This window comes from Cibotium barometz, chromosome 10 (genome assembly GCF_041138505.1).
Source record: "Cibotium barometz isolate CiBa-2024 chromosome 10, ASM4113850v1, whole genome shotgun sequence".
NCBI classification, from domain to species: domain Eukaryota; kingdom Viridiplantae; phylum Streptophyta; class Polypodiopsida; order Cyatheales; family Cibotiaceae; genus Cibotium; species Cibotium barometz.
In genome coordinates this window covers 18012586-18026409 of record NC_141055.1, presented here as the reverse complement: position 1 = coordinate 18026409, position 13824 = coordinate 18012586, and the positions used below count along the sequence as shown (strand labels likewise).

At 43.8% G+C, this 13824-nt stretch overlaps 1 protein-coding gene across 1 annotated transcript; it reads left to right on the top strand.

Moving 5' to 3' along the window:
• Positions 1-317: 317 nt before the first annotated feature.
• On the top strand, positions 318-9907 carry LOC147634618 (ubiquitin-conjugating enzyme E2 28-like). Its single transcript, XM_086803748.1, has 4 exons — positions 318-533; positions 798-925; positions 9067-9171; positions 9442-9907. The coding sequence occupies exons 1-4, from the start codon at positions 464-466 to the stop codon at positions 9583-9585; spliced, it is 447 nt and encodes a 148-aa protein (XP_086659874.1). The 5' UTR covers positions 318-463; the 3' UTR covers positions 9586-9907.
• The last annotated feature ends 3917 nt before the right edge of the window (positions 9908-13824 follow it).

The window sequence follows — 13824 nt, the reverse complement described above, 5'->3', positions numbered from 1 at the left end:
TGCGGACAATGACCTAAAGAAAAATATTTTCATTGAAGCACATGATAGTATAATAGCGGGACATCTAAGACTTACTTAAGAAACAAACTGCCACCCGATCCTCAACGTTTACCCTAGAGGATTGGCACTCAAAGGTAACAAAATATCCTCAACAAACAAAGCTAGCATTTAATGAAGGCAAGTCCATGTCCTTAGTTTCTCCTTTGTTTCCACATATCTATGACTTAGCTTTGACTTGCAACTCATTTTTCATGGTGGGCAGGCCCTCTTCTCATTCACTTGTCCGCGAACTGTGTGAGCGAAGACACCGAACGAAGGCGGAGTTCTGCCAGTGCCCAATGAAACGAGTGTGAAAGGCTCCCCGGCTCTTACACATTGACTCGTATTTCTTACTCTCCGGCATTTTCCCCTCTGTTGGTCTTCTTCCCGGCCTGCCCTCAGTCTCTGTTGGTGGTTGTGATACATGGCCTCCAAGCGCATTCATAAGGAGCTCAAGGATCTGCAGAAAGATCCCCCCACCTCTTGCAGCGCCGGTAAGAAGGCTCTTTTGAGATCAGGGTGCAACTCGAGACTAGGGTTTCTCTCATTTGGGCGGTATGAGTATAGGCTTTAGCCTTTAGGTTCCCTTTTGGTCTGGGTGTTTTGAGATTCCCCCATTGGTCTGGGTATATTACGTTCGTTGCTACCTGTGTATATTGGGTTTGATTCCCTTTGGGCTGACTATATCGGGCTTTGGACTGGAATAAATGGCTTGTGTGTGTGTTGTGTGTGTGTGTGTGTGTGTGTGGGTTTTCCAGGTCCAGTGGCAGAAGACATGTTTCACTGGCAGGCTACTATCATGGGGCCTACAGACAGCCCGTATGCTGGGGGAATATTCCTGGTGACGATACACTTCCCCCCGGATTACCCCTTCAAGCCTCCCAAGGTAGGACTTCTCACAGGGCTGGAGTTTTTCCCAATCAGAGTCACAATAATTAGTCCTAAGTAGCTCAGCAAATTAAATTGTCTCCTCATTATTAAAATAAAATAAAATTGATTGGAAAGGAAGCACAAACTTGATCCGATAGGTGCAAACTGGCTGCTATTACTGTCTCTTGTACCTTATAGAGTGTGATAGATATTCCCCATTGAATTTCTTGTGTGTCTTATTTTATTTGTAATTACATCTTGGGTCAGTGTTTTTTTATTGATTTGACTGGCAGACTTACTTGATAATGGCAAAGTAATTACCCAGCTTGTCCAATCATCACAAGTCCCTTTCAGTCAGAGAATTGTCCATTCAGAAATTGCAAGGCCTTTTTGAGTTCTGTGGTGCACCTTGACGAGGATGAAGCAGCAGTTGTAGAAAAAGACCCTCCAGCTTCACTGTCCTCCCACTCCGGATGGAGTTTCTCCTATTCTTCACAACCCTAGTTCGACAGATCTCATGTAACATGGGTATCCAATTTTTGATCACGTGATCACTGTCTTCTTTCTTTTGGTCAGCTTGATAGGCTTGTCCAAAAGTACGAGAAGCACCAAATTTATATTACATATCTTTGATGGACACATCTTTAGAACTGGTCAATAGGTACCCATGGTGGTTATCTTACACCAGCAAACAATGCTCCTTCACCATGGCTGGACAGTATTTATGAGCACTTGGAAGGCAGGGGCCATCTGGTTATACTCTCTCAAGGGACTCATATTCGCTCTCTAACAAAGGGCTGCCCAACATTGGAAAAGCATGGATGATAATTTTGTGGAGGTGGTGGTGGATGCGCTCATCAGCTAGCAGCTGGGCACAGTGTGGTTGTGCTCACTTCTTCCCACACGTCCATGCTAAGAGAAATTCAAACAAAAAGCCAACTACATTGACCATACAACCATAGTACATACATGCAAAAAAAAAAAAACAGCTCTACTGGCCCACATAAATCTTGCCATAAAAAACAGTTGTACTGGTCCACACATAAACCCCACCATAAACACATACCACAAAAAGCAACATGGTTCCAATTCTCCATAGAGCAGTTCACGCGTGAAAAGTGTTTCACGGCGTGAAACAGAAGTTTATGCAAAAAACAAAAAAAAAAATTCTCTTTGGTTGTAATGAATGAGTTGTAGAAAAACAAAGCACACTACCACATCACAATTGTTCTCACAACTTTCCATTCCTAGTATCTAGGGATTTGGCAGCATTTGGCTTCTCTGTACAACAGGGTATCACCCATGAAGCAGATCTCCTTGGAAGTTCAGATGCGGGTGATGAATCCTGCAAAGTCGTCGACGATGCGGGAGCACATTAACAAGCTGCAGGCTCTTCAACATGAGGTTCTTCACGCAGGGAAAAAGATATCTTCAGAGGATATGGCCATCACGTTGTTGGCTCATTTGTCCTCTCAGTACTCAGCCTTTTACTCCTCTTTGATCACCAGTGACAGGCTCAGCATTATCACTTGGGAAGAGCTTGTGCCAATGGTCTTGGACCAGGAAGAGCGTTTTACGAACCCTCCACAGGGCGGAGGTTTTGAGACCTTGATTGGCCAATGGTCGAAAGGCCATAACAACAATAAGGGCAAAGGGAAGTCTTCGTCGGAGAAGGCTTCTGAGAAGAAGCTCGATTCAGACCATGAGAAACTGAAGGTCGACCTGTAACGATTGTGGTGAGAAAGGTCACTATTGGAGGAAGTGTCCTAAGCGGAATACTAGGAAGAGTGCTGATTCTTCAACGTCAGCTGCAAAGACTCTAGCCTTTGTGCACTTGGAGATTTTGGACACAGGTGCTTCATCTTCTTCGAACGAGGAGGTAGTTGGCTTCACCCCCAGGGATTACTCGGGAGTGGATTCTTGGTAGTGGTGCTTCCAGGCACATGACTCCTTCTCTAAGTTCCTACAGGATCTCAAACGGTAGTCAGGTCACATTTTCATTGGTGACAATTCTACTATACCGATTCATAGTGAGGGCAAGATGGAGATCATTCCAGATGACAGAGAGGGGAAGCATTCCTCTCGTATTCTTTACGTCCCCGCACTTGGTTTTCATGTATTGTCAGTGCATTAGGTTTGCAAGACTGGCTTCCGGGTGGAGTTTGAGGAGCATTCTGTTGCTCTACGGGACAGAGAAACAGGCAAGGTTGTATGGAAAGGCGGAGTGGAGAACGGTATCTACAAACTCTCAGCACTCTTCTCTGACAGGCACTCAGATCGGTGACTTGTGGCACTTTTGGTTTGGCCACTTGAATGTGGATGCGTTGTGGCGAGCTTTTCAGGACCAGATGGTGATTGGCTTGCCGGATGTTGGCAGCAGGCAGGGACGCTGTAGTTCTTGCATTCGTGGTAAGCAGCACAGGGAATCTTTTCGGAAGTAGGCTTCCAGGTGGGCTTTGTGTAAACGGAAGGGCAACTGTACACGGAAAATCTTATCAATCACGAAAATTGAAAATACATACGAGCATGCCAGACAAAAAGAGATGACAAATTTGCATAGTACACCACGCTAGGGGCCAAAAGATGGGGTGAGCCCCCCCTCCCTTTTATGGTTAGATTACCAAAAAGGAGTCTGCTTCCAAATACAACTTCACAGGTGCCCAGGGATTCTCCACTGGCTAGCACATTTGGAAGAAACACCCATTTGCTCAGTTGTATCCGATAAAATGTCTAGGGCTCATGATCCTTTCGGAACCTTCCCAAAACATAAATACAAAAGATCTCCAAGATAGCTAGTCCTTGAGAATTACATCATGTCAGACTCCATGAGCCATACATGTGCACCATGTCAGGCTACACGAGCCATACATGTATGTCATGTCAGGCTCCACATGCCACACATGAACAATAGAAAAATAGAAGCTGTAAGGAATTTTATGACATTCACCCCGGCTTCTAAGCAGTTGACCGCAACTAAAAAGCTTCCAAGTAGGCCTTCAGAAGCTCCGGATAATACGCAAAATAATTCTCGTCCATCCATTTTACATCCATAGACGAATAGTTTTTAAACTTCACAAGATACCTGTGCACTATCTTGCCATCTGCATGCTTGCGCTCTTTATGAAAAACTATTTGCTCAGGTTGCAATACCTCCTTGAGTTCATCGACTTCTGGTGGATCTTCCAAAATTGGCTCCATAGGAGGTGGTCCCACATAAGGCCTCAGCAAACTGACATGAAAGGCATTGTGTATTTTCCAGTGATCGGGCAATATCAATCTATATGCCACTTCATTTATTTTCTGCAACATTTAGAATGGCTCGTGATACCTGTTTGAAAGCTTAGGAAATCGGCCTTCTTTACTTGGCCGTTTCCGAAGACGTGCTTTCTCAAACTTACGTAATACCCAATCTTCTTCCTTGAAAACCACCTCTCGCCTGTGTTTGTCAACAACTTCTTTTTTCTGCTTAGCTTGAGATCTTTCTATGGCTGTCGGAACCTGTGCAAACGCAGTATTCAAATCACAGACATACTCATTTGTTGCAAAGATTTCATCTTTTGCTCGCAAGATAGGTGGAAGCACCACCTTGCCATAGACTATCTCAAACGGAGCCTTATTTGTTGAAGAATGCACCGTGTTATTGTATGCAAACTGAACCAATGGCAAATACTTTTTCCAATCTGACTTCTGCTCTGATACATAACACTTGAGCAAGTCAAGTACAGCTGAATTTGCAATTTCACTCTGACCATCCGTTTGAGGATTATAGGGTGATGAAAAACTTAGCTTTGTGCCTATATTATCAAACAATGCCCGCCAAAATAAACTGGTAGTCCGAGGATCTCTATTCTCCACAATTGACTTGGGCATGCCATGATGTTTGAAAATCTGAGCTAAGAACAACTTTGCCATGTGCTCTGGATTGATTGTTTTCCTCACAGGAGTAAAGTGTGCATGTTTGCTAAAATGATCTATAATAGACCATATAGCATCATTTCCATGTGCCGATTTTGGCAAATCCATAATGAAATCCATAGCAATGCTTTCCCATGGTTCCTGTGGAATGGGTAAGGGCTGAAGCAAACCAGGTGTCTTGTGTTTGTCAAACTTGACTTTCTAACACACTATGCACTCTCGCACATAAGCTTCAATATCCTTGCGTAGAGCTGGCCAAAAGAAATATCTTTCCAAAGCCTGTGTAGGAGCCAGAATACCACGATGACCAGCATATGGCGGAGCATGACACTCTTCCATAACCTTTTGGCATAATTCATGCACTACACAAATACGATTCTGCATCATCAGAAACCCATCTCTAATCGAAGAAGATGGGACATCAGTACCATGATTCAAATCAGCCCAAATAAGCTGAAAATCTGTGTCCAAAGCATACATATCTTGCATCCCTGATAAGTCCTGATGATAGGCGGTAGTTACGGCATGCACTTGAGGCATGCGTGACAAAGCATCCGCCAGCAAATTCTTCTTGCCTGGGGTATGCAAAATTTAAAAATGGAACATGGACAAGAAGTTTGCCCACCTTAGATGCTGTTCTGAGAGTTTAGGCTGTGTAAGAAAGTGCCGTAAACTTTGGTGATCTGTTTTTACCATAAATTTAGTCTCCAAAAGATAATGCTTCCATATTTGAAGGGTATGAATAATGGCTAACAACTCTTTCTCATAAACCTGCAAATACAATTTCACATGTTGCAACTTGCAAATACAATTTCGCATGTTGCAAGCGGCAGCTTTCAAAAGCCACTGCATGTTCCTCTTGGTTCAAAATAGTCCCCAAACAATCTCCACGTGCATCACACTCGACCACAAAAGGTATATGCAAAACTGGAATAATAAGAACGGGCCCTGATATAATGGCATCCTTCAACTTCTGAAAAGCTGTCTTTCGGGATCCGACCAACGGAATGCTACTTTCTTCTTCGTTAGATCATGTAACAACGAAGGTAAGAAAGCAAAGTGTCGAATAAATACACAAGTCTGAATCCCCCGGTCCGAAGGAAAACTATCCAGATGCACTCGACCAGCTCTTCCTCTTTGTTTTTATGATCTGTCCAGCCTCTGTTCAAGTTGTTAATCAGCTGGCCAGCAGTGGAGAACATGCAGAAGGGCTCGGCGAGCACCTCCCATGCACCTGTTAGGTTTTTGTCGCAGTAGAAGGCTGTAAACAGCCTGTAGAAATAATGGACCAGCTCCCATGCACTAGGAAAAGCAGGCGCCTACCCTAGAACTAGAGTTGTTCTCCCATAATATGGTTTCCTGCTGAAAATAGCGTACACGTGTGCTTTTCTGGTCCAGAAGGGGGCGCCTACCATCAATTGGTTCAAATCTAGCCCAGTGCCCACCTTATGGCTGCCACATGTATTAAAATGGTCCTGCCCAGTGTGAATACCATATAAGTTGTCCGGCCACTTATAAGTGTGTGTGAACCTGCACCCATAATTATTAGTATATGAAACCATAAAACTGTAAATTGGGTTTTTGGGTACACTTACCATCTGCAAAACACATGTAGACCACTTGTCAGTCCCAAACATGTGTGCACATACACGTCCACAGGGTGCCGAGGCGTCCCTGGCCCCCTGGACAACACAGGCAGAAATCTCAAGCATTGTCCAGGCAAACAATACAAGTCATCCAAAGATAAAATCAAAGTCATGCACCCACACGAGTGCACTAGAAGTAACACCCATCTGCTCAGTTGTATTCGATAAAATGTCTAGGGCTCATGATCCTTCTGGAACCTTTCCAGAACATAAATACAAAAGATCTCCAAGATAGCTAGTCCCAGAGAATTACATCATGTTAGACTCCATGAGCCATACATGTAAGGAATTTTGTGACACTTTGAAACCTTTGGAGTTGGTACACACTGACTTGTGTGGACCTATGTAGACCCCATCTTTGGGAGGTTCTTTGTATTTTATGCTGCTTGTTGATGATTGTAGTAGATTCACATGGGTTAATTTCCTTTCCCAAAAGGACCAAGCTTTTGCTTTGTTCAAGGAGTGACATGTAATGGTGGAGAAAGAGTTTGGCTTGCAAATAAAGACTCTTTGGGTTGACAAAGGACGAGAGTTTTCTTCCAATGCGTTTGTGCGGTTTTGTGCGGAACATGGCATCAAGTAGGAGCTGGCCAATACAGGTTCGCCTTCAGAGAATGGGGTGGTTGAGCGTAAGAACTAGACTTTGGTGGAGATTGCAAGGACGATGTTGGGGCATTGTGATCTTCCTCGTCCACTTTGGGGAGAGGTTGTGGCTACGGCTGTTCATATCCTCAACCGATCTCCGACGACTTCAGTACCGAACATGACTCCCTTCGAGGCTTATTTTGGCAGGAAACCAGATGTCTCGCATTTCTATGTGTTTGGGAGTGATGCCTATGTTCACATTCCAAAGAAGTAGAGGGGTAAGCTTGACTCGAAGTTCCAGAAGCTTGTCTTTGTGGGATATAACTTTCTTTCCAAAGGATACAGGTTGTATGACCCGAAGCGGAACGAGGTTGTCGTTAGCAGAGATGTTGTTTTTGATGAGCATGTTCCAGGTTGGACAGCCTCAGTCAGTTGAGGAGGTTGAGCCCGCGGCTGGAGATGAGCCCCCGCGTTCTGTTCGAGTACCCGAGCCCTGGCAGTCCCTTGGCGTTCACCTGCAGTCCGGAGGACGCTGAGCACCGACCTCGCTCGAGCACCACAGAGGAGACCTACCATGCCGATTCGGGCTTCACGGATATCATCTATCCGCAGTCGGCTGAGTCGCCTCGGCATTAGACAGCGCTCGGAGGCTTTTGATTACGCCTTCACATGGCTTTTTGGAGTAGAGGGCCCCCATGAGCCAGCACCCATCCGAGTTCATGTAGTGATACCTCCGGCCCGCGGGGAGGAGGCACTTGATTCAGCGGTGGCCTTCTCGTTCCCTCTATGTGGCCCTTGCGGCCGGAAGTGGACTCTAGAGCTCGCTCTTAGCACTTTGAAGACTCAGGCAGTTGAGTTTTCTCATCATGTGAGCGATCTGGAGGTGACAGATGTGATAGGCCGACTATGGGAGTTGGCTTATTTTTTCTTGGATCCCGGGAGTGTGGATGCCTCAGGGATTCGTCATTTGGTCGTTCGCATAGTGGCAGACTTAGCACGCGACCCTGGATATTTATGTATACACGAGGTTGCTCTGTCAGAGCGCGAGGCAGTCGCCATGGGCCACAGCCACCGGCGCCTGATCCGTGATTCTTGCAGTACACCGGGTGGGCAGATTTGCAGCCGCTCGGATACACTCCCTCACACACACACTCTCTCAAGCTTCACACACATACACACACACACACACACACCCATCCTCACACTCAAGTTCTCCCTCAACTTTCAAGGCTCAAGCCTCACTCACTCACTCTCTCTCTCTCTCTCTCTCAAGCTATCAAGTGACAAGGAGGCATCCATCATCCATGGCATCCTCCTCGTGGCAGTGGCTCTTCAAGTTCCAACTACCCGTAGAAGGACGACGGGATGGACATGGTGGGATGAGGTCAATCACACCCCATCCCCTCATGGAGGTGGTGCACAGCCATGGACATGCAAGCTTTGCCCGTATAGGCGAGTGGGTGGTACTGACAAAGTAATTTTTAAGTGCCGTTCCTACCCCCGTCCCCGTTCCCCACATATGGCCGTCCCCGTCCCCGTCCCCCGTCCCTTGTGACTATGGTGCAGTTCCTTGTTCTTGAGTGGCAAGAGCAAGCGTTGAAGCCTGCTGAGCACCTCTGCCAAGAGTGGCAGGTGAAATGGCTGCCGGATGGGGTTCCACACCATTGACATACCCCACAAACCCTTGGCAACCAACAAGTTTCTGACCATAAAACTCCACAAGGAGTAATTGCTCCCATCAAGTTTGTCCTCTTGGGACAAAACACCAAATACATCTGTTGCATTTTGTGCCATTTTGCAAAATGCACAACTCACAAGAACTGACAAGAGGCACAAATTTCTTGAATGCAACCCAAATATGCACTTATGTGCAGTGCCAAGGTATATACCAAGTAAGATATTTTGAAGAGTTGCAATGAATGCAGGCATGGTGTTAGGCTTTGATGTTTTTTTGTATGTCTCTCAATCAACCACCTTTCATTCTCTTGCGCCTCTTTTTGCTCTTTTTCAGGTTGCCTTCAGGACCAAAGTGTTCCATCCAAACGTTAACAGCAACGGCAGTATTTGCCTGGATATTCTTAAGGAGCAGTGGAGCCCTGCCTTGACAATCTCAAAGGTACTATAGATACGTGTTCTTTAATCCCAACAGTATCTTTAAACAATGCACAAGAAAAGCTTGAGGGTTTTAGAAGACTGAACCCCCACCCAACATTGGATGGATGGGGGAGATTCCCTGCCCATGAGGGATGGTAGATGACATCTGCCCTTCTTGCAGTGGGGGTTATGTATGGGTTCATGTTTGAAAATATGATCTCAAAGTCACCTCATTGCCTACAGATAAGCTCTTTACAGTGTTTCTAAATTTGCTCATCTGTGCTGCGATCAGGTCCTTCTCTCGATTTGCTCTTTGCTTACAGATCCAAATCCGGATGACCCTTTGGTTCCTGAGATTGCCCACATGTATAAAACGGATAGGTCTAAGTATGAGTCGACTGCAAGAAATTGGACCCAGAAGTATGCAATGGCCTGAGGTTGGGGAGGTATTCTGTATTCACGATGACTAAAGAACCCTATGTTTAAGGGTTGGGAAATTGATGGCACCTTCAAGTCTGGAAATCAAGGGCAGGAAGTCTAGGTGTCAGAAGTTTGGTAAAAACTGCAAGGATCTTTTTAAAATAAAAATTTGTGTAGTGAGGTTCGATAAAACACGGTCTTGAGATTTTATATGCTTGGATGTGAGAAGCTATAGTTTCAAAGATTGTATTCCTAAGGAGATCAAGGTGTCATGTCAGTGAGAACACATGATACTTTTATCGCTCGACTATATGGAACAAGAAAGATGCTTATGGAATTGCAGGGTTGTCATGGACCTTGAAAGAGAATGGGTGTGTAATACTGCCAACATTTTGCATGCATGCTTTAAGGGTGGAAGTGACGTTTTGAAAATCAAACATGATGGACGAGCAACCATTGAGGTAACTAACTCTGCAAAATTTTATGCAATTGCAAGGCCACCAGGTGCACCTTACCAAAATAAGAAGGGATTCTTGTGGTGATTGTAATTCCTGAAAATGAACTAAGGTTTAAGACTAAGACTTTTTGACATAGGTGAAGCCTCTAGGAGGAATAATCTTGTATTAGGCAGATGTGACTGTATAAAGCCTACTATGAAATGGGAGGATCTATCATTGATAGCCAACAATCTGTGATATTCATGTCTTGTACTTGAGAGCATGACTACCACATAAGTTTGAGATATGACCTTATACCTAAGGCTTGCTTAGATTAGGGTGTGCATGAATTCAAGTTGGAGAGACTTAGGTTGGCAGCATGGCCTCTTCAGGCAAGAGATCCTATGCAAGGTTCCAGTAGGTTGACTGAGCAAGTCGGTGGGGTGAAGCGGTTGCAATAGCCATGGCCATGAAGCTCTAGCATGGCTGCAGATCAGGGTTTCTGAGATTGTGGTCTATGAGAAACCAGAGGGGAGGAGAAGCCTGCCGTTGCCGTAGCCAAGACCTTGTAGACAGTAGATTGTGGTAGTGAGAGAGGAAGATGTGCATCCCGTAGCGGTGGACAGTCCCATCTTGGGTTTTTGTTTGTACAGGACATAGTAGGGAAGAGCTTGCAGACAATAAATTGTCGTGGCCAGAGGCCTTCTGTTGTTGGTCCCTTACACATGCTATACACAGTCCTTGCATGCACCAACACATGCGACACTTCTCCTATGTGGTCCTTGCTCTCACACGTACACATTCCCTAGCCCACTTTCGTACACACGTTTAACACAGACGTCACACAATGGATGAACATGCACATGGATTATTGATGATGATGCATTAATGGATGTATGGTGGAACATTAATAATGTGAGGTGGTGATGCCAATGTTCGTATGGTGGAGCATTGATGGCAGTGCAGATGCATGTACAGTGGATCTTTGATGGGCAATGCTAATCGGACAATGGTACTCATCACGGGAGTTTTTATGCTGTACTAGCAGTGAGTTTGAGAGGTTTATGCCTTTCTACTCCTTTGAGCAGTTTATGTGAGTTGGGGTGACTTGTGGACAGCTTCTTGGTGGCGGATTGTAGATTGCAATGCTGTGTATGTGGTTTCGTGTGGTAGAAATCTCAAGAGGTTGGAAGAAAAGGAATCACCATTTCATTTCAATGCACTCCATGTGGATACATGAAATCTTGCTAAAGGGGATAAAAATTGCTTGCTTAGTATTGGTGATTGAGTGCTGTGTGATGTTGATGCCGATGCTGATGCATTGGCTTATGGAATTGTTCAAGTGAAAAGCAAGAATTTGTGGCAGAAAATGTATGGCGTTTTGCAAGAGTTTTGTGATTTCTTGATGGTAGACAGGATGAGAATTCTAGCCGGAAGCATGGACTACCAGAAGTACACAATTGTGTTGTTGATTTGGCACGTACAATATTTGGAACACATGCTTCTATGACTTCAAAGCCTATGTCTTTAAGCTGTCCTAATCCCAAATTGGATTTGGGTGCTATTGGAAACACCAATGCACTTGGTTGGTTAAAATCAAACCTAGGTTGGTTAAAATAAAACCTAGCATTCTTTTCGATGCTTTGGCAACTAGACCTAAGCTTGTGGAGGCAGCTAGGCAACTAGCAGTGATTTATGAGCGTGAACACACACTGAAAGGGAAGAATAAGAAAAAAAGGCGAGTAGGATAAATGTTGATGGTGGAGTTACAGCCCTATTATCAGTTTAACAGTGGTGGGAGATTCATTCCTAGGTTCTTTATAGCAGCAAGAAGTGAGAAAACAAAGAAGGTTCAACTCCCAAGAGGTTTGCCTTGGACAGTACACAACCATAGGTAAGCTTCATTAAGAGGTACCACCACCGTCAAGCTTGCTCAAATGTTTTATGGACCTTTCAAGTTAAGATGTGGCCTAACTAAGAGCTAGAGCTACTTAATATTATTTCATTCAATAATGTCTTCCATAGAACATTACTGGTTCACAATGCTTGTGAAGAATTGCCTCCTATGGATGAAGATGGGTTGATGAAGCACGTTCCTAAATGCATCGAGAGCGAGTTCAACTAAACTTTGGTGTAGTACTACGTCAAGTGGTGGACCTATCCAGTGAAGATCCTACATGGCAATGTGCTTCTCTATTGGAGTAGTTTTCCTTTCTTTCAGATTGATGTATACTTTTTTAGGATACAATTTTTAAGGGTGGGGTCGGTTTGTAAAGGAGCGTGTGATGCTTAGAATTTTGGAGACATGGGTGGAGGAAATAATTGCATAAGTGAAGTTGATGCTGTGTCAAAGGGTGAAGCATATAAAGCCTAGTTTTCAGCTAGGTGACAAATATGGCCGAGTGAAATATATCTTTTATCCTTTTAAAAGTCATAGCCTTAGGAGGACTGGCCACAACGGCGGTAGATGACAAGGAGGACTGGCCACAGCGGCTGTAGATTCATTGAGGGCCTTGTTGGGAGGTGGCCATGACAGAGATCATCTCATGAAATGGTCTCTGGTTGGCAGAGGTTTATGCAATTTTTTTTTTAAAAGTGGGATAATCTGCAGTGTACCATAGGATATTGACACATTAGCAGTGTGAATTTTACTCAAATGAAAGTAAATGAATTGATTACACATAAGTGAGAATGTTACAAAATAGAAGGCCAATAAAACATTGACACATCAGCACATGGAATTTTAAAATATAGAGAGCTAATAAAAATTTGCCACATCAACAAGGAGAATTTTAAAAAATTGTTCCACTACCCAAGACCATGATGGTCTCGGGAAAGGCCATGGGTTAGCCTTTCCCTTAGGAAAATGGGTCACTCGCTACTAGCGCCAGCTCCCCATTTCCTTCTAGGGGAAGGCGTCTCCATGGCCTTTTCCTACACCATAAAGAATGCTAAAAGCATCCTTTGATAGGAGATGCATCTCTGAGTGAGTAAATGAATCAATTTATGAATTTGTGATTAATAATAGAAAGAAGAGTGAATCCATACTATATAGTGTTTGTGTTGTATGTGAAACCATACTATATTATGTTTATGTGCTATATCTGAAACCACACTATATTGTGTTTGTGTTGTTGTGAATGAACCATTCTTTTTACTGTGATTTAATAATAGAAAGTAAGAGAAAAACCATACTTTATTGTGTTTGTGTTCTGAATGAACCATACTGTAGTGCACATGCAAATGATCTACCGTTAATCATCACCTTGTGAGGAAGAGCTATATGTAATGCATCCCCAAGTGACAAGACAATTTCAACATGACCTCAGTACTAAGAGGACCAACATTATCTTACACACAAGGGTATAATTTACCTCTTTTTTTTGTTGTCACACCCAGCTTGTTCACATATTTTCTTTTGACATAATTCAAATACATAGGGCAACAATTTTATTTTTATACTTCTCTAAAAAAACATCTTAGATAGCTTATGCTCACATGTTCTCCTCTTTATCCTTCTAGCTTTTTTATGTTCTCACCTCTTTCCTTGTTTATCCCTCTTTGTTCTTTATGCTCGCATGTCTTTCCTTGTTTATCTCCTCTTTGTCCTCCCAGCTTTCCTTCTCTTATATAATTTCCTTCCCTTTTACTTGTTAACATACATTTACTTCCCCTAAGTACACCATGTTAGGAAATTTGGGAAGGTTCCAATTCCCACTTTAGTAGATTTGGACTATTTTTTTTTTTGGTTAAAGTTGACTAGAACAAAGTGTTAAAATTGTCTAGATTTGGAATATATTCGTTAAAATCATCTAGAA